At 40.5% G+C, this 26,774-nt stretch overlaps 1 protein-coding gene across 1 annotated transcript; it reads left to right on the forward strand.

Annotated features, from left to right (window-relative positions):
- Positions 1-26,774, forward strand: DPT (dermatopontin). Its single transcript, XM_058861040.1, has 4 exons — positions 1-336; positions 10,017-10,142; positions 19,569-19,676; positions 25,349-26,774. Exons 1-4 carry the CDS (start codon positions 38-40, stop codon positions 25,413-25,415), a joined length of 600 nt encoding a protein of 199 aa, XP_058717023.1. The 5' UTR covers positions 1-37; the 3' UTR covers positions 25,416-26,774.

A 26,774-nucleotide genomic window follows, 5' to 3' on the forward strand; every position in this document is an offset into this window, starting at 1 on the left:
CCCAGAGGGGCACTTCTAAGCCAGGAACATCTTCAGGATGGACATTTTCCTTCTCTGTGTGTTCCTGCCTCTGGTGACTGTGGCATGGGGCCAGTACAGTGACTATTACTATGGTCCCTATAATTATGGAGATAATGATGAATGGGTCAATGTGTACCGGCAAGGTTTCAACTTTCAGTGCCCACATGGGCAGGTGATCGTGGCCGTCAGAAGCGTCTTCAGCAAGAAGGAAGGCTCTGACAGATTGTGGAACTATGCCTGCATGCCAGCATCCCAGAGCCTCGGTGAGCCGACAGAGTGCTGGTGGGAAGAGATCAACAGGGCAGGAACCGAATGGTAGGATAACCCCAAGCATCCCTGGAGGGCACAGCCCTGATAACCCCTGTGGAATGCGGGTCTTAATACTGTGGTCAGAGCAATGCAAATGCATATGAATGCCATGATAACCAGCAGGCTTCAGTGCCTTAAGACTCATTAATCACAATGCACGGAGCTGATCAGCCTCACATTTGCCTTCCCTGTAGCAACTTCTTGCTGGAGGGTGTCAGTGTGCTTTACAAATGCGATGTCCTTTGGTCACTCACAACCTCAGCTGTGATATGGTCTGTCTCACTCTTGTTTCAATGATAAGGAAAATGAGGCAAGGACCTACTTCAGAGGAGAGCATAAAGTCCCTCTTGCAAAGTCACACTGAATCAGTGACTATTTGGGAAACAAATTGCCAAACTCCTCACTCCATCCTCATGCTCTTATCACTAGAAAAAATAATCTCTGTATTGCACTGGCTCTTTGCTTTGTGTTTCTGTTGCTAAGCTTTTTGGCTTAGGTGTAGACAAGTGCTGTTTTTTAGTTGTGCTGTTATTACAAGAGCCAAAAATCCACACTAACAAGCAATGGTGGTGGCATAAATATCTGCATGGTGATAGCAGATCACGTTAATTTCCTAATACTGTCAATTTGCTTAACTAAATGTTACATTTTCCATCAACCTTGGGGGGAAAGGTGATCACATTATGTGGCTGCAATAATTTCTGGAAATTGTACAGTATTTAATATTTGGGCAGAATACCCAGTATTTAATTATTTTCTGAGTTTTTTTCATGAAATGGGAAACAGAGTTTTGGACAGCTCTGGGATTAAAATGTGCTTTGGACAGAATGCAATGCATGCAGGAATGAGTATTTTTGAATAGTTGAAGTGGTTTTGTCCCAGGAGTTGCAATGAGATTTTTTGAATTTTGTTATATGGGAATAGGTTAGCAAGGAAATGTGAAGTTTCTGATTTTTATATGATTCAAATTTTTGTTCTGAATTATTAATACTCTTTCATTTACCATGTGACACATGCCTATGGCTGATGCAATTGCTAAGGGAAAAAATGATTGACCCTATGTTTAATTTTGGAATAAGATTTGAAAAAAAACAGGGAGAGCTGCAAAACAAGCAAAAAGAACACATTGTGATAATTCTGGATGGCTTCTTATTTTTTTTATACATTGATGCAATTTCTATTTTTTGCATAATAATAATTTTGAATTATTTTTGAAACATTTCTTTTGTTCAAAATAAACCTATTATTCTCTTTCTAAAAATCCCTGGCAGCAATTGCTCAAGTTTACTTCTCACAAACAGGATACTGTATAAGTCTGTACAGAAAATTTTCTTCTGCTATGTAACCATTCATCACTGTGTTCTGTATGCTTAGCATGACTACATCCACAGTGCATTATCTGAATCTTGTTTCCTTCACCTTTTAAAAAAATCTTTTCACTTTGTCCTCATTGTTGCCTACTTTTTTCTATAGTAAACCCTATATTTCCTCCAAATGTATTTCTTTTTCAACCCCTCTTTAATTGCTTATCTCTGTTTTTCTCCCTTTACTAGTTTTTTGAGTTATTTTAGTACTTCTTCATTAGCTCACCTTTCCAGTCCAACTTCCTTTCTTTCCTTTCCTTTCCTTTCCTTTCCTTTCCTTTCCTTTCCTTTCCTTTCCTTTCCTTTCCTTTCCTTTCCTTTCCTTTCCTTTCCTTTCCTTTCCTTTCCTTTCCTTTCCTTTCCTTTCCTTTCCTTTCCTTTCCTTTCCTTTCCTTTCCTTTCCTTTCCTTTCCTTTCCTTTCCTTTCCTTTCCTTTCCTTTCCTTTCCCTTCCCTTCCCCTTCCCCTTCCCCTTCCCCTTCCCTTTCCCTTTCCCTTTCCCTTTCCCTTTCCCTTTCCCTTTCCCTTTCCCTTTCCCTTTCCCTTTCCCTTCCCTTCCCTTCCCTTCCCTTCCCTTCCCTTCCCTTCCCATTAGGGAGCACATATCCATTTGCAAGGGTAAACTTGTGCTCCTAGTTACTTGGGCCATTTCCATAAATCCTAGCTATTTTTGCCTGGTTGGATTCTGCAGATTTCAGTTTCCCACCCCCAGGGCTGAGCTAGTTGTATCTGCAGTGCTTCATGGAGAGAGGTTTGCAGTATGCCAGCACATCCCTGGTCATGCCAACACTGCTGCCCAAGAACCCAGCAGTCTCATCCAGACTGGAGTGAAAGTTAGGCCAGAGTAACCTCAAATCAGTGTGATGGCATGAATATATTCTGGGGAACCTTTGAGAATCCTGCCTTCCCTCTTGGCATTCTTACTTCTCATAGGTGCCCCTCTTCTCTCTCTCCCTTCCACATCCACCTCAGTGCTATTTGGAGCCATCCCCAATTCTAAACACATTCACTCAATATTCAAGTGGGACCACAAATGTGAGTCACCATCTGTACCAATAGCTCCTGTTTGGCCAGCTCTCTTCCTTGCTGATCACCCCACAAGCTGGTGGTTGAGCAGTACATCATTATCTTGTCAGCAGACACAGTACTCTGCTGGACTTGCTAGTTCATTTCCCATCTTTGTAGGATGGACTGAAATGTTCCTTCTTTAGCTCTGTCTCACAGAGTATTTTGTCTCACCTTACACACCACATCCAGGGATAGTCAATTGCTTGTACCACCAGTAACTACAAGTCTGCCAAGTTTTTGCTAAAATCTTGCAGAATCAATTAGGTCACAAAAGACTGGAAATCATTGAGTCTAACCTATGACCAAACACCACCAGGTCAACTGAATGGCAGATCTGGTCTGGCCTTAAACACTTCCAGGGATGGTGAACTCCACAATCTGTCCAAGCTTCCAGCTTTTCTATGCTGTGGGAGCCAGTGCCAAAGGCTGCTACTCTGCTGCACCTGAGGCCTTTTACTCTTTACCCTACCTTCACTGAGTAATGAGAACAAGCTTGCTGCATCCTTTGTAAAATCTTTTACTTAATAATAGGTAGCAGCTATGCCTTTCCCTCACCCACACAGCTTCACACATGCTTTTGCTTTCAGGCTAAACACATTCTTCTAGTTCTCATCTGGAGGTATTATATTCCAACAATCCTAAGCAAGTACTGATCATACCTACATCTCTTCTCTGAATTCCCTCTGGTTTCTCAGCCAGAACCCTAGTCAGAAAATCTAGTCTGGCAGAAACACCAAAAAAATAACCTTTGACAAATTTTGCTCATGGCATTTCAAAATTCAAATGGTGATTTTCAAATTACCATTCCTGACTTCTGTGCAGCTGCACAATAGAGACAAACTCAAGAGAGGTTTCTTTAGAAAAGACAATAAATAAAGAAAACCTTAAGAGAGAAAATGAAGAGAGAATATAAAAGAGAGAAGAAAGAGTCTCCAACTCATTATTTTCTTTCGGTATTTGGGGCAAAATGACAGAAATGGATGTGGGGACCATAAGGATAGGAGAGTTTGGAGCAAGAGAGGACCACTGGCAGAGCTTCCTGGTAAATTTACTTCCTTCACTAACACTAGGGATTATACAGACTTAGACAACTGAACCATAAAACTTCGAATCCTCAAATATGAAAAACTATTCAACAGAAAGAGGACAATGACACAGATCCACATTAGGCATCTAATGCCTAGTTATGACCTTTGCCTCTTTCCAGGGTCAATGGACATAACAGGTACTCTAAAAACTGTTCTCTGGGGCACCCCATCTCTTTCACAAGCAGACTCATGAAGACCAATCCCTTCTGACCACTACCTAGAATTCCCTAGTGGCCTTTCAGATTACATCTAACTATGGTGCTTCACTGCATAAATGACCTCTGAAGTTAATCATATATGTCCATATGCTTCTGAAGAGATTATGTGCATTTGTGCTTTGCTGAAAGGACACAAGAAGCTTGTGAACTGGTTACAAGGCTAAGGGGAAATTGTGGCAATAGATTGGATCAGATGATAGGAATGCCTTCTCAGCCTCACTAATCTGTGAATAACTTTAAAGTTAAGTACATGTACAAAGGCTTTGTTGAATCTGTTTGAACACCTTACTCCTTCAGAGTAACGTTAACTATCTGCTAACCAAGATGATATTCAACAGAGAGAACAACTGGGAGCAGGAAACAGTTCCTGGATTATTTGGAAATACTCATGCCTGGGGTAAGGAAAAGTCTCCAGAGCATATCCTGATTCTGCAATTCTACTATTTTTTATGCTGCAGTTTCTCAAAGAATCCTATCTTCTCAGGGAGCACAAATTTTATGTTCTTATCTCCATTTGTACTGAAGAAATTTTGACCTTGTTTAAATATTTCATCACCTAAGGTCTGAGTGATCGAGGGTGAGACTATTCTTCGCTGCTTTGTTGAATACTACAGAGTTGTCTCTATAGACCAGTCTCTGAACAAGGGTTTTGAGAAAAAAATATTTTTCTTGCCTGAAATCTATCATACCAAAAGACAGGGTTCACACAAACAAAGGAACAAAAGCTTGCAAGTGAAGACAAGCAACTCTTCCCTCCAGGAAAATAAGTTTGGTTTACACTACATGATCCAGATGAAACCATGCCATATCCTCAATATACTCCCAGAATATGAGGATATTGAGGATATTTTGCTGTAAAGCAAAAAGGAGAAGCATTTCCAGCCAAGAGCTATTTACTCCATGTTTATTGCCTCTTTTCCTTGTTTAGACTTCTGAGAAAGTGTTTAGATGAGACTTAGAAAAAACAGATATCTAGATTCTCCTTCCCCACTCCCATTCTCTCCCTCCTTTGCTCACAAACTAGGTGCAAAGAGAGACTACTGAGCAAAGGATCATTCTGTTCAGGCTCTGGCAGCACACCTTAGTATATCAGTAGGAACTATTTTTGTTTCCAGTCTCTAACCAATCCCAAATTTCAAATCTGAGGCTGTATTACCCAAACCAAATCCAGCTGCTCTTTGAAAACGTTCCCATTTGTACTGTCTACAAAAACAAGTTAATTTTCTTCAGAGCCCTAAGTTTATGTTAAAGGACTAACGCTACAAGTCCATTTAGCACAGCTGCAGTGGACTGAGTCCAGTGGGAGCATCTGAGGAGAACAGGAATTTTCTGTAGAAAAGGAGGCCTCATCAGCTACTGTCAAGAAGAAATTACCAGGGTGAAAAGGGCCTTGCCTTCCTGTGGTCAGGGAGCAAAAAGTAAGTTATAAATGCCCCCTGAATTAAAGAAAATATTGCTGAAGATGTTACAGAGGTTGCCTTTGGCATGTGGAAGTCATAACAACATCTCAGCACCTCACAACAGATCTTCCAACAGATTTGAAAGACTCCTTGTAGAATTGGCTTTTGGAGAGTGACATGGCCTAGTCAAAAGTCGTTTCCTCTGACTGGATGCCAGAGTTGCAAGTGTCCTGAGCCTGCCCTCAGCCTCTTATGTCTCCCCATTCACCTGTAACAGACTGACCACTGAATTTGTTCTCACCATGCAATTAATACTATTGCACAGAGGGAGGACATTCCACAAAGCTCAGGAAAGCAGCATAGGGCCTCCCTTCCCCAGGGACATGGAATGACACTCTCAGGTTACCCTGTTATTAGGAACCCATCACCCTCAGTGCAGCACGACCCAGTGCCTACTGAGCTGTGAGTCAGCCTCTGCGTGTTTCCAGAGAGCTTCACGGAGCACCAGCCCAGTCAGTGCAGCAGGAATTCACTGCAGGCTCTAACAGCACCACTTCTTGCAGCTGGACTTGGGCTTCCTGGGCAGATTTGTAGTGAACAGGCTGCTTCTTTGGGTTATCATCCTCAGAATAACATGGTGCTGATGTAGCTGAGGAACAGGGGACCACACAGCACCAGCATTAGAAGGGGCACAACACTGTGGGGCTTTGCTTAGCAAAGAGCAAAATTAAGATGCAGGCATAAGTATGAAGAGTCACCAAAACTGATCCCATTGCTCAAAACAATTCTATTGTTGTAAGCAATGTTTGTATTCAGTCTGGCAGATACCTGTTGAGTCAATGAGGAACATGCTGAAGTTGTTATTGACGTTTGCAAATAATGTGGCATAATTTAAGAGGATCTATAGGGTGAAATATGTCATGCACAGATCCAAATTTCACATATGCATTTTGGGTGGGTTTGTTTCATGCCAGCTTTTGTTTGATCTCACAGGTAAAAGCTCACCAGTGAAGAACAAAAGCAGTTCTGACCTGAACTAAATCTGTAACATGGATACATGCCTTGATTGCTTGCCATGACACACCTCAGCTATACAACACTCATTAACCAGTTCAGAAGAAGATTTGGCAGAGGAGAGGCTTTTCACAGGAATCACAGCAAGCCAGGAAAGTCTCAGATACCATATCCCTGTTACTACACAGAACTCCCCCCAGAATGAGGCTTTCTGTGGAACACTGTCATTTTCCATATCTGTACCCAAGGCAAGGGCAACTTCCCATCCAAGTGCCCCTGATCTTCACCACCAATCTTCTCACTCCCCACTACCAGCCAGCTCACCTCCTCTTCTCCCAGCACCAGATCCAAGAGGCAACTCTTCACACTTCACTACTTGAGCCAACTAGAAAACCTATCCACTGCCAAGTTGAATCCTACACAACCCCAGCCAGTTTCTCACATTCTTCTGCATTCACCTTGTAAGAGGCATTTTCCTCTCTTCTTAGCAATGTCAGGATTTCAGGAGTGAGGAGAATCCAGTCACATTAACTCTGAATACTGAATTACCCTTTATAGTAAAAGTGCTGAAGAGTGGGTCTTGTGAAAAAAAGCATTGTTTTCACTTGGCTATAAATCAGAGTTCCTGAATCACTAGTTTTTATTCACCCTGCTTGCATCAGGATTTGCTGTGACAAAAGTAGTGAATTGGACAGAGAATGAAAAAATTCTGACCTATTAAGTGTTGTTCTCAGATTAATGCATAGGGCAACTGACTGAAAAGGTGTGTGGGGAGGGGTTGTTTGTTTCCCTTGAAGAATTACTTTCTGCTTGTAGGAAAGTGGCCAGTTGGGAAAAGGAAAGAGAGGGAAATATTTTATATGAGCTCGCAAATAAGCACTCCAAGTCCTGAGAGCATCTCTTCATTTTTGAGGGAGTATTGAAAGGATTTTACTTGAAAACTAGAAAGATTAAGGCAAAAAATTTTACATTATCTCAAAGCTAAAGAAAAGTACTTCAACATCACTATTAACTTTCTTTTCCTAAACCTAATACTGAGCTTGAATAATAGATTACAGGACCTTGTGTATATGAGACAGAAGCAAAGAGAGAAGTGAACATGATCATTAATGTGTATTTCAAATTTTACTTTTAAATATGTTAAAATAAAGCTGCAATTTAATTATAAAACATTGTTTATGTCCAGGTATACTTTCCATCTAAGAAACTAATTTTTAAGGCAATACCAATTATATTTTTTTAATCAAACTTAATCCTAAAATCTGGTTCCCCAATATGAGTGCATGTAAGCATAGGAGAGTCATGCTAGGTAGGTTTGTTTCTCAATTCACTACAGAGAGAAGTGTTCATGAGTGACATCTCTTTCAAAATTAATCTTTCCATCACAACTGGACTATATTAGTGGAAAATAATGTGTCAAAAAATAAAAACTTTTGTAGGACAAAGACAGTGGGAAAGAGGACAGGACTTCCCAGACTGAATGTGAGCAGGTGGGAGGAGAAAAGAAAGAAGAACCTCCCACGAAGACAAGTATGAGCAGGAATATTAGACCCTGATGGGTGGGGATGGGAAATTGTAGAGCAGTGTTGAGCTTCTGAGAGTAAACACAAAGGAAATGGAGAAACAAAGTGCTCCCAATATCGCACCTATGCAAAAGAGCTAGAAAATCTCCCAGGGGCACAAGGACTTGAGCAGTGCAAACGCAGGTAACTTGGAAGGGTGAGGGATGGAAATTTTGTTGCTACTTTACACAGTTCAATGCTCATCTTGCAACAGGTACAACCAATCGGCATATTGCTGTGTATCAATCATTCTTCCATCAGGATAACACCAATCATCTGCAGCTATCCAACATGTTTACACAGTCTTAGCCATATGTTCCTATGTGCCAAAAGTCAGAACAACTTCCTATCAAAGTCCTGCTGAAATCCTCTGAGTGAGAGGCAGGCTGCCACACTCAGTGTGATACCATGGCAACTCAGAGTCCCCATCACGGCTGAACTCTGGAGGTCCTTAAAAGAGTCTCACAAAGCACAACAAGTACATGTGGCCCCATCAGCGTGGGAGATACAGGGACACAAACAAGTGTAAACACTCTTGGCTGAACAACAGAGCTCAAGGGAAGAGAGAGAAGAGACCCTTGGGTTCTAAAGTGGAAGCCGAAAACTAGGCAGGGAAATTCATCACTGCACCGGTCAAAATGGATGAGTTTTTCAGCTTTTGCATACAAACACTTCAGCCTCATGCTGCCTTTGCAATAACACCTCTGAGCACAAGTGAATGACTTTCCTAACACCAAACTCTGCTAGATGATATGTTTTCCCTCCTGGGAACTTCAGGTAGTGAAAATAAATCATGAGGTCATTGAATGAAACTGAGGGAGATTTTTTGGTATTTGTTAATCATACATACAAATACCATTTTGGTATTTGTAATCATACAATTTACCTCTGAAAGTGTCTTTCAGATTTTCAGATATATCATTGTAATTGATTCTATGAAATCACAGAGAAAGTTTGCTGCAGGTTTTCCTTGATGAAAGGGAAAGAAAGAAAGAAATGGAAAAGGATGGAAGAAAAGGCATTAGTGTAATTTTCACGATAGGGAAACAGTGAGTCCAGGAGGGTGCTTGAGAGAAGGAGCACTCAATAGCTGAACTAATGACCTGTCTGTCTTCATGAGCTCCTTGTCTTTAGTCCCCAAGACTATATTCAAGCTATTCAAACTGATTACCACTTGAATTACTTTAGGTATCAGTGTTACGGTGTTGCAGGGTGTTCAGACAGAGGCATGCATGCTTTGAGACCATGTCTATTCCACCTCAAGGCAGTGATTCACACGTATGTATGATAGAATTACTGAGCTCACAGAAAGCATGAAGCAGCAGATTTTTCTTTTGAAAATCCAGTCATAAATTTTATGTGCCTTAAAATTACATAATATCTGAATCACAGTTCTCCTTATGTGATTGTTATCAAATAATGATTTCATCATAAGCTTAAATGTTTTTAATAAAGAATTCCTTCTCCTAGAGATACATAGTTGTGAAAGAAAACAATTAAAGAAATTAATGAACTTATTTTATAAAATAGCTTCTCAAAGTTTTTACTTTTTTGGTTTTTTTTTGGTAAAGAAGTAGTTGAAAAGGTTAGTTCAATGAAGCCCAAGTCCTCAAATACTAACAGTCATAGACAAAAATATTAAAGTCAGTCTCATGGTTTGTAAACAGTTGAGAATACAAACACCAGAACAATCTTCTTTCCTGGTTAACATATTAGAATGATTAAATGCTTTAGCCTGATTAAATAGTTTTAAGTGCAACATAAATGTAAATACATTGGTTACTGCTGTTTCTTATAGAAAATAGTTACTCTAGAGACAGCAAGTGCAAACAGTGTTTCTCAGCACGAAGTCAAACCCTTAACTTGCACTCTATATCAAAAAAGTTAATGCTGTTTTGAGAAGTGCTTGAAACGATCAAGGAATCTAATACCATGTTTTCCTTGTGTGTTCTCTTCTTTGCCCTCATTATTAGGTATCAAACCTGCTCAAACAACGGGCTGGTGGCTGGTTTCCAGAGTCAGTATTTTCCATCGGTGCTGGACCGTGAATGGCAATTTTACTGCTGCCGCTATAGCCGGAGATGCCCGTACTCCTGCTGGTGAGTTCAGGCAGACACCAAACCTGTGAGCTTCTTTCCCCCAACAGTCCCTATCAATGTCTTTGGCTGCTTGACCTGTCAGAAACCTTGTCTGAAAAAGAGTTAACTGTGCTTCATGGAGCTAAGCACGTTATTTCCAGTCTGTTACAGGATTCTTAAGGATCCGAGGCTAAGGGAAGGGAATAAGGGTGCAGTTACACTGAACAGCACAACTCAGCAGCTGGCCCTCAATGAACAGCTCTGGGGATCAGCATCAGCCTAGCTGAGCTGGAAACCATGACACAAGTCTCCAAAGTGGAATGACATTTTCCCACTATAAATCCAGCACATTTACTGGAGTAGGAACATCTAAATTTGTGCCACAATGACTTACAAAAGTGAACTTATACCTCAGAAGAAATGTTAGTAGTGCATACAGCTATGCTTCCTGTCTCAAAACTGTTTAGAGTCATTTTGTCAAAGCCAAAATGAGCTACTGATCATAAACCCAAAAGAAAAAGGTGTTCTCAACAGAGAATCACAACTGGTGCTGGCAATTTAACAGAGATTGTGGAAAAATGAGCTATGCATCCCAAGCTTCCCAGCACACCACAGGTGTGGTTTCTCTAAATTAATACCAAAGACAGGAGCAGAATGTGTAGAGGCAGCTCATATTGTTCCTGTCCATTCTGTTCAAGGGAACTCATAATCTTATGCTCTGGGATTACATTCAGCTAAAATTTAGCTGTTTTCAGCGATATAAAGAATAACCCATCTCTATTTAAGAAAAAAACCCAAAAAAACTAGGGGATAAAAAAGTAAACCTGTGATGAATCTTTTTTCCCAGACCTCAGCTTTGAAGGAAGCTTCCCATTGAGATGCATACAAACTGTTTATGTGCCTGTTGGTCTTACTTGGCTGGCTGGCTACTGGCCAAAGATAACAGCACTGCCTTGCTTTTCATCCTTCAGTCTCCTTGCAGCCAGGAGGAAAAGAAATGTTTTTATTATTATTATTTTTAATGCCTTTAAATTGCAGGAATTCTGTAACAAAGTCTTTGAATATTCTTCTGAACATTCCTCTGCCTCCTTTCCAGCAGACATTGCCTATGGATGTTCCCTACCTGGGAGTTTATTTTCATGCCTGCCAGGCTCTTCCCTCTGAGGGAAAGTCACTCAGACTTTAAGCAGTTCTTCCAAAGCTCTTGTAACCCTGTAATATTGCATACATTTTCAGAGAGACAACAGAAATTTCTGACTTTTTTTTTGTTATTGTTGGCAGTTCTGCTTCCCTCAGATGTTGTCTTGACAACTGGGAACAGCTTTGTCTCTGCTCTGTAAATTGGCATTCAGAGTAAGGTAAATCCTAATATAAATGTTTGGGGTTACCGAAGCCTTTAGTTTTCATCTCAGCTGCAAGCAGATTCCTATACTGTCCTTCCATTTCCAACAGTGACAGCTCTCCATTTTTGTGCTTGGGAAAGAAAGCCTTACATAGTTCACCTGCAGTTCCATGCAGAAAATGCAGCATTTCAAAAACAGGTGAAGAGTTTTTCCCTCTAAGCAGGGTAGAAATCCCATGTACTCGCACTCCTCTGGAAGGGGAGAGCTGTAAAACTGGTGGGAAGCTGTGTCACCTGGCTTGTGAAAAGCTTCTGGTGCATAGTCTGTGATTATGGATTCATTAAGAAAACATTCTGCCTTTAGGGTTAGCAAGGTGTATGTATATACATATATACTCTTTCCACATACAGTTACCCAAATTAGGATGATAGGGTCTGGATGGACAGATCCTAATTAAATGGGTTAAAACATGGTGGTTTAACAGGCTCAGAGGGCAGTGGTTAGAGGGTGATACCCTGCCTGGGTGCTTGTCCTGCTTAATGTCTCCATCAATGACCTTGAGGAGGCAACAGAGCACATGCTGGCCCAGTTTGCATGGGACACCAAACTGGGAGGTGCAGCTGATGTGCTTGAGCGCAGGACTGCCAGTTCAGGGGGATGTCAAGAAAACTGCTTCTTCTATGAGGACAGATTGCCCAGTGAGGCTCTTTGGAGGCTTTCAAGACTGAACCAAATAAAAGCTGAGAAACCTGGCCTGACCTTGTGGTTGGCCCTGTTTGGAGCAGAGAGCTGTAGCAGAGACTTTTTGAAGCCCCTTTTCACCAGAGTCATCCTGGGGTCCCACATAGGAGGACTTTTTTACTGGAGGACCCACACCATGTAGATAAGGTCTCTCCTCCAAAACAGTGGTCTCTTTTCTATCATCTGCTAGGAATGGTTTATTTTCTGGTTTACTCTCTTACCCTGCCTAGACAGTGTAGTAGTACTCTGGGAGAGTACTGGTTGTTATGGTAACATAAAACCAACATGAACTTTACCGGGGTAGTGTGAAACCCCACGCTTTGGACTCACTTTTTCTCGTGAAGTCACAGATGTGACTTGTCTGAATTTTTAAACTCCAGTGTACAGAAACCAAACTTCCCATCCCCTAAGCTCAGGAGATCTCACTCAGAACCTAACTTTCATTGGCATTTCCAAGTCATTGTCACAAGACCTTGTTCGCACATAACTCTTCTGGTCTGTATCTTGCACTGGTTAAGATGTATTTGACAGAAAGAATATGTTTTCCAAATGAACTGCAAAGTAACTCTCTACCATGAATAAGACCTCACATTGTATATGCAAGTAGGACACAACAAAAATGTGTGTATAGTGTATCATTATTTATTGCAGTTTCTGGTCCAAACTATAACAGTATTTGTTCTGTTCCAGGAACTCATTGTAAATAAAGTAACTGTGGAGAAATGGCAATCAAGCTGCTGCTGACTCCTATTTTTCAATCAAATAGGCTTATTTTCATGCAAAGGCTTCTATTAGTATATAGCTATGTGGAAAAGTAATGCCAGGAAAGTATGCAATGATGGTGCTACCTTGTGGATCGTACATTACACAGGAAAATCCATATTCAAAGAAAATTCATGCTTGACTTTCAAGCAGCCTTGACTTTCAATGTGCAATGTATCCCTAAGTATGAAACCAGATGTGGGCAGAAATGCATTTTTAAGAAAACAGACAATATTGAGGTGAGACAAAATTCTGTTTCAAATTACCTCTCACATTGGGTATTTGATTCCTTCTTCTTCCAGTTGTCTCCATACAGACCTCTCTGGTAAATATAAAAACAGTAGAAAAGCTGATCTTATGTATGGTCTTTCTTGTCTCTTCTGCTTCAGGACTACATTCCTCCTGAAGTGAGATGATCCTACAATGAATAAAGACAGCATTTTCTTTATGTGCATGAGCCATGCAACTGATTTGTTAGAATTTATCCTAGTTTTTACACCTAGAATATCCCTGCAATTTTTGAAAATGGATAGTTATTTATTGGAATACTAATTTATAATACCATCATGCTGACTGAAACCAACACTTTACTTTCACTTTGCTTAATAGAATGACTGAAGTCAAATACATGCAGAAGGATTTTATTTTTTAGCATTTATATCCTTACTCTTTGAACCCAATAGTTCTGTTTTACAGCTCATCTTCTCACCATTAATTCCCAGTTTACCTCTACAGTAAACTCATATTGAAAATAAATGTACTAATCTTTTCCAGTCTCATAGTTTTGCACTTGCTTTGTAAATTTTTTTACAAGTACTTAGTTTCTTTCTTCATCATGCCAAGACTTGTCATGGATTCTGCACATTTTTAACCTACTGAAAATAATTAGCATTTCTCACAGGAGGCAGAAAAGCTCTCTTTACTTTACCTGGCTAGGGAATGCTACCACACTAAATAAACTGTGCGCTGATTTGCACCATAAAGAAGCAAATCTATCACAGATGCAGAGACAGTGTCACTAAGTGGTCCCATTAGAGCCCCGATTTTTCTCTTTGCCAGGAAATGAAAGCTTGACTCCATACTCTGAAAAGCAAACACATGTCACAGAGCAGCCCCAAGTCTGCACAGACTGTTTATGACTGTTTCCCAACTCCAGACAAGGAGCAGTTTTAATGCCAGAAGGTCTGTCTGGAGCTTTGGCTGCTCTCTGTCATGGTGACACTGTCCAGGCAACAATTACATTTTCCAAGAGTTATGGGGTTTAAAGTACTTATTTGTTTTCCTGATTCAACCTGCCACACAAGACATATTGAAAATGATGTGATCCTATCCAGGTTTCTCAGAAGAGATAACCAGTAGCAGAGATGCAAATCCAAGAGGTGAACTCAGAATAGATGTCATGGAAACATGCAGGCCTGGAGAACCCAATTTCCCTCCCCTCTTTTTCCATTTTTTAAAAGCTATTTAATTGTTTGAGGGCGGTTGTTTTTTGTTGTTTTTTTTAATATTACTCATCAAATATAACCTTACATTTCAATCTGCAGGACCATCTTTCAGAGACATTTTAGGAGAAACACATTTGATCTGATATTGGAAATCTGGCCAACTTGTTTTGGACCTATTTTCTTGAGGGACAGGCACAAGTTGCCTTGAGCTCTCTGCTGCTGCTGCTTGTAGCTGCATTGCAGAAGCTCCTGCAGGCCTGGAAGAACTCTGCTCCCACTGTGTCAGCCTCGTGGCTCCTCAGCCCCAGGAGTGCTTTCAGTGCAACACGGTGGGAACAGGAGCAGTGATGTGTCTGTCTGAATCTGTGGGCTCAGAGCCTGGAGCCTGAACTCCATCCCAAAACACATGACATGGCCACACAAGAGAACTTCTTATCTCTAGAGGAGCTCCAGGACACCTCTAGTTCCCTGGCAGCCGGGCAATCTGGGATCTACACAGAGCAGCTGCTGGAATTTCTGTAAAACAGCTAACTAAGACCTTCTTTGGCTTTTCAGCATAGGATGCATTTTTTAAAGCAGATGATCTCTGTCTTCCAGCTGGAGGAAGAGTTGAAATTGATTAAAGAGGCATATAATTCCCGTGTTCATTGCATCCAACTTGCAGGCTTGTGGGTCTTGAAAAAAAATTTCTCCTTTAAGAAGGACATGCTCTTGAAGTACTTGTAAATACCATCTGAAAGTAAGGCATTTTAGGGGCACTCCTTGTCCTCAAATGTCAGAAAGTTAATGTCAAAGCTTATGTTTCCCTCTAGAAATGGAACAGCTCTTTCTTTTGGCTGGGGCATTGTTAGAGGAAGAGTTCAGTGTCAAAGAGGGAAATTAAGGTTAAAGAGAAGCCATTCATCTTGTTAGTACTGTAAGTTGCACAAGAACTGAACAGTGTAAGATATTCCAAAACCATGTACTTATTATCAGGGAATAAGTATATTCCACAATTGGAGCCAGAAACTGTTCTACCTCTATCTCATATTTTAAGACTCATTTCTTTTGTCTGCTTGGTTTCTGAAAGCAAGGCACACCCACAGTTCTCATTTATTTCTTTAATCAGCAGGCTGTACATACTATGGCCATTGGTGTACTTGATCTTCTTATTGGTAAATAATAGACTCATAACTATTTCTAAAGTCAGTTGTTAAAAGACTGCCACGGATCACTGTAGATTAGTACAAAACATTCTTCTCAGTGCTAAATGAGTAACTCTGTGTTTTCTATTAATCTCTACCATAGCAATTCTTCACCATGGAAGACAAACAACACAGCTGTTTTCAGATTAAAATAAAAACAACAGTAACCCTGGTAAAGATTTAATGCCTTTTTTTCAATACATATGCTACCCTGAGCAAGATTTATAGGATTATAGTGAAATATATTAGAAAAACGTGTGGATGGTTGGAGCAATGTAAACCACTGAAAAGATAAACCACTTCACATCAACTCTATTCTAGCTAAAAATGCCATTATGAAAATTCCTTTCTCTGTCAACTTTTCCCGCTGTCTCACACACAGGCCAAACTACTTACAGCCCTTATCACCAGATTTCCTTCCCCAGACTTTAACACAGAATTACCTTCTTTCTCCTCTCTCCACAATGTCACTGGTGCTTCACGTCTCTTGTGCCCAAACATCATACACCTGATACTATCCAGAAGTAGATTTGAAAAGCTGAACCAGAGCTCCTGTTTTCTGTATTTTGTTGCAATCAGATCACACAGACTGAAAAGACTACCACTTTAAAGTCTCACATTACTCTTTTCTCCCCTACAAGTCCTTCCCTAAACTTAACACCTATGTGTGTATCTGGGTTTAACAAACAATTCCGCTAAAAGCACCCTGCTGGCCCCTGCCCCTCAGACTTCGTTTAGCACCAAATTTCTCAGTGCCTAGAGCCCAAAATTGCTATAACACACATCTTCTCACAGCTGCTTTGCCAACCTCTTTCCTAGAGCCCCCTGCCACCTACCACCACAGGCTTGGTCATACAACACCCCAAACTGCAGCAGCAACTTTGGGCACTTGGAAATTCCCAGGCTTCTCGCTGCTCCCCTAGCCCAATTCTTCTTGCTATGAGTTCAATCCCAGCAGTGCTTACAGGGCACTGTGAAGGTTACTGTGGGTGACTTTTCCCAAATGAAAAGCCCACAGGCAGGCAAATCCTCACTAACTAGGGCAAAAAGTGTCTCACATTTGTTTTGTGACTCCTCTCGGATACAAGCCATACATTGCCACATGTGCCTTACAAATGCTACCATGTTTGTAAATAAATTATGTGTCTGTGGGGCCATGTGGGTGGCTCACAAGTTCACAAGCTCACATTTAACATTTTCAGTTAAGTACTTGATACTGAGGGTACAGACCAAGCTACAACAAAACCTGAGGGAACCACTGTCCTGTGCCAGACAGACCACTTTGGGAAGACCCTCAATGGCTGTCTTATATGACCTTTCTCCCCTTTATGATGAGAAAACCACATAGTGACTATCCCTTTGCATTAAACACTAGGGCATCTCTAAGTACAGACCAGGATTCATAAAATGGAGATAATGGAAAAGGAATGGGACACACTACCGAGCCCTGCTACATGGACAATCAATTGCATTTTCTTCTAAAGGACACAGTGCAAGCCAGACAACCTTGAAATGCAGGGGCTTAGGGGAACAGTTTCAGAAATGAGTACAGCAATCATCAAAGAGAAATTAATTATCCAGGCCACACAGACTCATGTGAACTTGAACACTGCTGTCATAGCACTATTTATAATTCTTCTCTCCAGAACAAAAGGAGTCAGTGGGCATCTGCCAGTGAAACAAGACACACTTCAGAGCAGCTCAAGTCCCCAAATAATTTATTTTTAGTAATTGCATAGATTTGTTTTTTGAACGTTTCTTAGTGGAGGAGCCTTAAGAGGCTGCATGGTAATGTGGAGAGTCAAATAGAGAGGGAGGGGAAGATGACAGCAGTCAGAAAGAAAAGAGAGGGAAGCTAAATGAAGACTCCCAGTGCACTTCAGAATAACACTGCATGCCTTTGCAAAAGGTCTGTGAGACCACAGCAAATCAGAAGTTTGTCATCAGATCTACTTTTCAACTGAGAGGCCCATGAAAGAATTTCCAAGAACTGGCTCTCAGTTCTGTTTCTGAGTAGAGCAAAAACCAGCTTTTTAACCTTGTCTTGCACACAGTCTCATCTGCCCAGCACATACTGCTGGTCAATATTACAGAACATTTTCCTTGCTGAGTGCCAAACAGATGTTATGAAACACATTTGGTAGAATGTATAAAAACACATATCTTAGTGGTTTCTCATAATAATAGCTAAATAAAGTGTCAAAACCTGGAGTTGATTGCAGAATGTGCATTAAATGCTGATCCATAGCTGGTCTTCATTTTTAAAACCTTCTATGACCCTGGATTTTCTGAAGATGCTCTATAAGACACTCCGGCTTCAAATTAGTAAACTAAATATGGGGACTCTCCTCTGGCTGAGTGGGAAGTGTTTGTGGTTTCTTCTCTTTCTCCTATTCTGCAACATCTGTCTGCATGACCTGTGAAATACTTCTGTTATTTCTTACCAATGGCAGAGCACTGCAAGGGCTTTGCTCATCCACATGTCCTTGGTCAGAACTCTGACAACAGACACTGTGACCAGGCCTGAGCTTCTGCTTCCCAAACACATTCTGGGATGGGTGTCCTTGCACTATAACTCAGAATCTGTGTGTGACTGTCATGGCCAAAGAACAGGAGGCATGAGAACAAGATATATTCAATGAACTTGATTGATTAGACTTGAGGTGCTTATAAGGTCATGCTTGAGTTTCTATATGCAGATGCATTTTTCATTTGTCAAGGAAAAATTATTTGTTAGGAATGATGTTCCAACTGAATGATCTTTCATATTCAAAAGCTGAATATGACCTGGAAAGCAACCTAATAGCCCAGAGCAGCTCATTTTTTAGGTAAACTTTTGCTTCTGAGTTCTGCAACAGTTACAGGTTTGGGCTCCAAATACACCCAAAGCATCTCATAAAAACTCAAATCCATCCTGTTAACTACATTCCTAGTGAGTAAAAGATTTAAACCTGTGCTTAAACTCCACTGATTTAACAAAATCTGAACATGTGCAAGTGCTGGCTGGAATGTGCTTGAATCACCTTCAAGCATAATTCAAGTACTGCTGCTGGGCTGGATTAAGTCAGGAAAAGATTGTCAGGATTTCTGTAAGGGTGTTTTAACCCTGTTAGTCTCAACAAGAGTTGGGCTGTTTATTTCCACAGGGACAGCATCTCCCTTACAGGGAACCTGATGCTTCTCTTTGCCATTTCAGAGTGAAGGTGACAATTCCAGTAGAAACTCCCATGTAGAATGGTGTAATACAAGGAGTGCCAGGTTTCCATTCAGACTTCAAATATAATATTGACAGAAAGTACTGGTCAAGGTTCCAGCCCCTTTCAGAATCTGCTCATTATCTGTAAAATGAATTACAGTATTACTTGCCTATTTCCCAGGGAAGCAGCAATCATCATTTGCTTAATAATTGAAGAACCACTTTGAGGTTCTGCACAAATATTGTCCAGGCCCATATTTTTACATTATAAATTAGGCAGAAAGAGGAAACAACAAAGAGTAATGGATTAATTGTTACATTCACTTAATATAATTCATAAATGGAGAAACGCTTAGAGTCATTTGACTTGGCAACGTTTACTGCAGTCTACAGCTGCAAACCAGAGACTCACAAGAGGCTGGAGCAAATCCCTGCAACAAAGACATAAGTACTAGATGAGCTTTATCTTCTTGTTCAATTTGCTTTTATCTGAACTGCAGATTTTATCTTTTATCAGAGCTGCAGGTGTATATGCATATATTCCAATACTGCAGTTTGCTCATAATTGTTCTAAAGTTGCTGAATTTTATTCAAATACCTGCCTGAATTAGTTGCATAGAGGAGAAAGGCAGTCTCATGAGACTGTATCTTGCGGTGCTGTTAAGAAACAAGAACTTTCAAAGAAGCAGGAGAAATCTACTGATTGAGTTGATCATTCAACTGGACTCTTTTATAAGATGGTGAATTATATTATCTTCTTTTTCCTTAATGTAAAGGTTAACAACAGAATATCCAGGACACTATGGAGAAGATATGGACATGATGATGTACACTTACGACTATTACATCCGTGGGGCAACCACAACTTTCTCTGCTGTGCACAGGTTTGTTTTTTATCACTTTCATGAGAAATTTTTAAAAGTCTGTCTTTTCTTTTTCTCCCCCAAAAGTCCACAGCTACATACCATCTGCTGTGGTACTCAGCATCAAGGTAGTAATTCTGAGGACCAAAATTCACAGTACATATGATTCCTTGTCCAGAGTGGTGTATCAGCAGCAGGGCATGCTAATGGTGATCATTTGCCATGTCCATTTGAGCAGTGAAAATAACAGCAGTGGTAGGTTGGGCTGAATCTGACTTTCACAAAATGCAACAGACCTCAGTATAGTGTCTCACCTACCCCTAGTTGGAGCATATTTCACTGAGCTCAGTAAAAATACCCTACGGACATATTTTGGTCCACTTTTCAGAGAAACAGGGACTCTACCAGCATGCTAAGTTAAGACCATACAAACTGCAATGTGAATGCTTTACACTGTCCAATCCATTTCTGCACGATTCTAACAGATTCAAGCCACTCCAGGAATTCAGGCAGTGCCACACACCTTGATCCCTTTCCAGAAAATGAGTTAACTACATTTTCTTGCTCTGGTCATTTCTTGGCATTTGCTAGTCCTCTTGGGAGAGGATCTATGGCTAGTGAAGTCATAGTCATGCAAATGGATTCACAATTTTTCCATTCAGTTAAAAAGGAACGTTTCTCCCTTTTTTACTATGCACAACTGCAAAGTTTAAAAATTTGGGTTTAGCATAAATCCCACACCGTTGTCTACCTAGGGCTACAGAGATCCTAACAGAGCAGGTTTAAGAGTGTAAGCAGTCACTGATCCCTGGGAGAGGGATCTTGATTCTTTCAAGCTGCCCTCTAATATATCAGTCGTGAGCTATTTCTTTGCTGATGTCTTTTATTAGGCACCTCAGTCCAGTATATGAAAGCATTTGTTATCAAACATAACACAGACAGCAAGGCAAGGTGTGCTGCACTGCTCTGCCAAGATGGGCTACATGAGAAGGGGGAGAGAAGAGAGAGGTGGGACTTCAAAGACATCAATATTTTCAGCTGTCTCTAATAACACTCAAAGCAACTAAAGTGCTTTTGTCACTGTAGTGCTCTCAGCTTGCCAAAGTTCACTTGAGGGATCCCTCAGCCAAAAGGTTACCTAAAATAAGGAGGCTTTTCCAGAAGTGACAACACATTGTAAGACTGCTGCAGGTCCATAACTGTAATTTCATAGCTAAAACACGTTATTATCCTGTTTATTACCAAATGGAAGCCATGTCTGCAAATTCTTCCTACAAGCGGAATAGTAACATTCACAGATACTTGACTCAAAGGTATCTATTTATCTCTTTAGATAAAGAAACTACAAGGTCATAAGGGACAAACCCATTCCAGGCTTTTCATCTTAAATATTCCCCAGTGCTATCCTTAGTCCTTGTTACTCATGGTTGTGGCAGGGAGTAGGGGAAATAATGCAGACAGTTCATTCCCCTGCAGCTGGAATCCAGACTCCATCGGATGTGGACCAGGGTAAAGTCTGGAATCACAAGGACAAGCCTGGAAAGCAAAGCAGCCAAGGTAGCCTATGCCTCTGAGCACATTTCTGTCTCTGAATGCTGAAGGCAGACTTCAGAACAGGGTGGCAGTGGAGCAACTGGTTAGGAGCAAAGGCAGCACCATGGGAATGTACATCTGGAGCACAAGTCCTCACAGGACCACAGTGCCTAAAAGAGGAAGCCACCAGCACACCTTTGTCTTATCTCTGCGCTGGTGGCAGTCATACACCTGCAATAGTAACAGGTTGAAACTACAGAGAAAATATTTTGTGTATTGCAAACTAGAAAAGTTTTCTGCACCAATGAACTTTCTGGCCCTCAGCTTCCAGGACAACAAGAAACAATTTGTGCTGCTGAGAGAATGAAGTGAAAAAAAAATAAACCTTGCTACACCAGTTCAGAATTCAGACTCAGGCTGTAATACTCCTCCTGAGCAGTATGAATCACAAAAGTCACCAAGATTTGTCATCCTTAATGGTTCTTTGCACCTCATGAGGCAGAACAGGAGCAGGAAAAAGTCTTTTGAGTCTCAGCCTGCCTAGAGCATGCACATTTCCACTTGTCTATGTGAACATTTCTTAATTGCTCTTCATTTTCAAGCACATTAAACTTGTGTCCAGAGTATTTAGTTCATGATGGACAATGTTCTTGAACTAACAAGAGGCAAAAAGAAGCCTCTGAAGGTATTTCAGTTTAAGCTTTTCCAATCAGTCCAAACAGGTAGGTATTTTTAGACTCTTTCAATAAACTTGCAGAAATCATATCTTCCCTTCCTACTCCCTAAGACATTAGCCTCCATTGAAGTCACTGTTGATACAAGGATATTTGAAACAGCATGTGATGCTTGTGGCAAAGGACGTGGAAAGTTTAGAATGATGTTATCCCCACCAACACTTCTGTAATCATTCTCTATGAGTTTCCATGCCTCTGTATCAGGAATGAATGAGTTATTGTTGATCATCAAAGGTTTTAACTGCTTGCTTCTGAAGTACAGACTTCAGAAGTGGTTACTATTTACATTTTCCAGACTAAATAGGTCAAAAGGAGAAAAGAACTGTCTACAAAGGCAGCTGGAAAGAATTAGAAAAGGCCTGAAGTATCTCTGGGAGCCTGTTCAGGAGTGTGGTGATAACACTGATGCAGACAGGATGACCTAAGGACATAAATAAGGGAACATTTGCAGGAAAGGGCAATATCTTTTGTTAGACAGACCGATACAGACAAATTTCAGAGGACATGGGCTATGTGAAGCAGGTTGTAAACAACTGAAGCTGCCCACGTACACATCATGCACATTGCAAACCCTTGGCAAAATAGATTCCAAAACTAAACTCACAAACCAAACAACATAATACCTTCAGCCTGAACTCTGAAACATGCCAAGTGATGATGGTATGGCTTCCTGGTGGAGCATTGTTAGGTGGCTGTGATCTGGTTGGGTCAGTCTCCTGAGTCCAGAGAGCAGCACTGGAACATTCACAACCCAACCTGCAGCAAGTGTCTTGGACAGGGAGATGGGAATTACCAGGTGTTCTTGGTAAGAGCCACAACTTGTCCTTTGCTATGTAGTATAACAATAGCACATGCAGACTGTCATAAACTCATTTCTTTGACAAAACTGTCCTCTATTCCATTTATTTGGGTGATCTGGATAGCCAGTTATTTCTAAACTGCTCAGGCATCATCACTGAAAAATATTTCAACAGCCAGGTACCCCAACAGTAAAGTATGTTTGAAATACCCAGACAAGCTGGACATCCACCAAGCTCAGCTGAGCTAAATTATAGGCTATTTAAGGTCCCTAATACATTTCATATGACTGATGAAAGAGGATTTTGTCAAACTCAATATGAATAGAAATTTGTGGAATTTTTTTAACTGAATTGGAAACAGATTATTCAACAATATCTGGAGATAAAAGAAATTTCTCTATACATCAAAAATTCAAATGTGACAGCACATGACAACTGGAAAGCAAAAGTGACAGTTCAATATTGATTCCCAAATCCAAGGAAAATACATTAATTTAGCAACTGGGAGGGGATGACAAACTGGTGTTAAGGATCTGCAAAGGCAAGTTCAGATATATTCTAGAGTAGGCCTCATAAGGCAATTCCTGATGGCATCTGCATCCCCATTGGTAAACTTGTAAGGGATGAAACAGGCTGAGAACTACTGAATTAAGCACACAGCAGCAATAATACAAAGTAATTGCCTGCATCCTGAGAAGCTGGGCATTTATGCTTGAGCTCAAACACAAGTAACAGGGGAGGAAAAGGTAATATGCCATAAATGCATCAACCATGGACATACATGCTAGTGTCTGCCAGTCCACACTGAAATGACAGCTTCAGAAATAATACTGTTCCAGTATTATAAAGCATGTTATTAATGCAAGCAGCTAAAATACATATTTTTTAAAGAGCTTGACTTTCAATTTCACAATGTCCTATTTTAGAAAAACTACTTGACCTAAGATTTTGAACTGAAAGTCTCACTGGCAACAGGTGCAAACTTTGCAGACCTTAACTTTGACCAACATAATCCTGCTTTCCACAGAGGCATCCTCTTTATTTTTTTATCTCTCTTGGTAACTTGGTGACCAAAAAAGTAATAACTGTCTTTGAAGAGCATGCACATAGACCAAATAAGGGATTCTTAAAATAAACCTAAAAATGAATCTTGCATTTCATTAATCTTTGGTAACAGTTTCACGAGGAAATTACAATTTAAAAACATCTAGGAAAGATTTAAAGAAAACCAAAGCTGAACACTATATAACTGTTACATCATACTTGCTGATGAGCATGACACAGACCCAGTTCCAAATGACACTCTGGATAAACTTGTAGCTTAGTAGCACAGTAAATTTCCAATAAAAAAACCTCAGTTAACAAAAGATGCAATGAGACATTTTATACCTACAGGGTAGGTACAAAATTTATACCTACAAGGCTTAAGAGTCAAATTAGTTTTATTCCAGAACAGTGTTGCCCAGTCAATGACACCATGTAAGCACAGTTAATACCAAAATCTGGGCTCAGGGGCCTCAGTACACTCCTGAGAGGCAGCAGTTTGGCCCCAGTTTGGTGCAGGGGTCTTGAAATACAAACTCCTATTAAATCACTCTAGCAGCATTATCTGTCCCATGCCTTAGCTTTAAGACATCACTATTAGCAGAATTCAAGCTATCAGAAACCCCTTAGAGGACAACCCAATACCAATATAAATGGCAACTGCCATCTTCAAGGGCTGTAGTTTAGATCTAAGTTCAAGTTAGCCAGTATCAAGAAGCCTAAATTCAACATTCCCTTCACAGCAGGACAGTATTTGATCCTCTGAACTCATACCTATTTGTCAAAGGAAAATTTAATGCACAATAAGCTAAGGAGGAAATTAAATTTGTAGCCTGTTGCAGCTATTGGACACTAAATCACTGGCCTTCACTGCTGAATCCCACTGCTCCAGTCACACTTCCTACTAACCATTGTTAGGTTTCCTATCACTCTCTTGAGAGAGAATACCACTCATAAACTGGGAAGAGCATAAACTCTCCTTACATTAAAACCCATCACTCTTCCTCACATGTGATTTGATCAAGGATGAAAAGTGAATTTTATTTCTCTCACTATTGATTTCTTCAGATCTCTATTAAAGGACACTAACTGGAAGACCTAGTAAAGACATATTAAAAAAAAAAAAAAAAAAAAAAAAGTGAAATTTGCTGCATGGATAACTTCCCTCTTAGACATAGCTTGCAAATCACCCAAGTACTTTTCATTTTTTACACATTGCTGAACAATATATGACCTGACAATAACTTTTGACAGAATCATCCTTTTCCTCTTGGTCACTGATTAAGTCAGTTCAGAATTGATCACCATCAGGATTCATTGTCTTCTGAAGGATACTCAGAGACCTACTTATTCAGAGAGCTGATTTTCTTATCTTGTAAAGGAGTGTGAGGGAAATGTAACTATCACACATAATTAATGTTGTTTCAGCTCTTAAAAACACAGAGCACTCAGATGAAAGTTGGTTAATGGCAGACAGATATTTTTGTTGCCATAATGCCTGATATAAAGTTACTCTTACTTGTATAGCATCTTCTGCAGTTCTGGCTCACTAATACCTCTCTCTTGTCTCTCTTTCATGCAGGGATCGTCAGTGGAAATTTATTGTCTGCAGGATGACAGACTATGACTGCCCATTTCAAAATGTTTAAAAAGATTGAGTGTACTCCACTTGGAAAGCTCGGGGACAGACAGGGTGGGATGAGGATTAGTGATTACAGGAGAAGGTCAATTAGGCTCACAAAAGGGTACCAAGACTCATCAGCTGTCTGCTGAAGACATAATTCTTTCCCTCTGGAGCTAATACATAAATTGCCAGCATACATGCTTGCAACAGTGAATTCAGAGGATTCTTTCAAGCTGCACTGACAGTCGTATCCCCCAATTAAATTTGCTTATGACATGCATACATACATCTATTCCCAGCTCCACCTGTGCTCCTCACAGGACTTGTTTATGATACAGAAATCTATGGCACATGCAGAGTTACCTTTCTTATATATACATATAGCCATTCTAAACACATACAAATTCCTTTCACATAGCCTCTATATAAATGGCTTCCCAGCGCAGCTGCTCTGAATGAGGTAGAAACCTACTATATACTTCTCAACATACGCTAGACTTTCCTGTCTTCTACTTTGTACTTGGAACCAATCCAGTGATCCCTACCAGCTTCTCAGAGCTGGAAGTGTGCAGAAAACATAGTTGGAAGGTGTCTGATGGGCTGTATCTGTCATGACCTGTTACAGCCCTTAGCATAACTCCACTGCACAAAGGTCTGCCTACACGGGAGAATTCTGGGTATTTACAACAGGAAGACATCAATATCTGATAAAAGTGAGAGTAGCTCTACCAATAAAAACAGAGGTCTAACCCAGCTTTACTGAGAGTCTTTTTTATATTGTCTTAAAAATCTCTAACAACAAAACTAAACAAGAACTCTGCTCTGGGCAAACCCAGGAGTAGGTCAGGCCACTCACTCTCAGTAAAATATGGATATCACATTCTTCAGGAGTCTGATTTTTAGGTGGATCTGGCTTCCACTATAGGTGCCTCAACAACAGCCATCTTCCATCGGTAATACATTTTTGGCTTAGAATAGACAAATAAAGTTAGTGACTTAGATGACCTTACTTCCTCCAGTTTCCAGAATCTATTGCCTATAAAGATCAAACTGACCATGTTTCAACACTGCACAGCACTTGTGCAGCTGCAGTCCAACAAGAAAGAATATTCATCTGTTTCAGGAAGATCTGAAGTAGGATTTTCACTCTTGAACAAGCCTGAATGGAGGGTTCAGTCTCTTAGTTGATGAATTCAATGGTGAACTTAGCAGCGGCTTTGGTGGTGCTGGCTCAAGTGCCATGACTCCACGTGCCAATTTAAGGCTGCAAAGCTTCATAGGAAACAATGGTGTCTGCCAGTGAATTTCCATATTCCAAGCAATTTTTAGCTTACAAGCATACCCTCTTGTCCAATAAAAAAATTTTAGGTTTTGCCTTGCTGTA

The sequence above is a fragment of the Poecile atricapillus genome, chromosome 1 (genome assembly GCF_030490865.1).
Source record: "Poecile atricapillus isolate bPoeAtr1 chromosome 1, bPoeAtr1.hap1, whole genome shotgun sequence".
NCBI classification, from domain to species: domain Eukaryota; kingdom Metazoa; phylum Chordata; class Aves; order Passeriformes; family Paridae; genus Poecile; species Poecile atricapillus.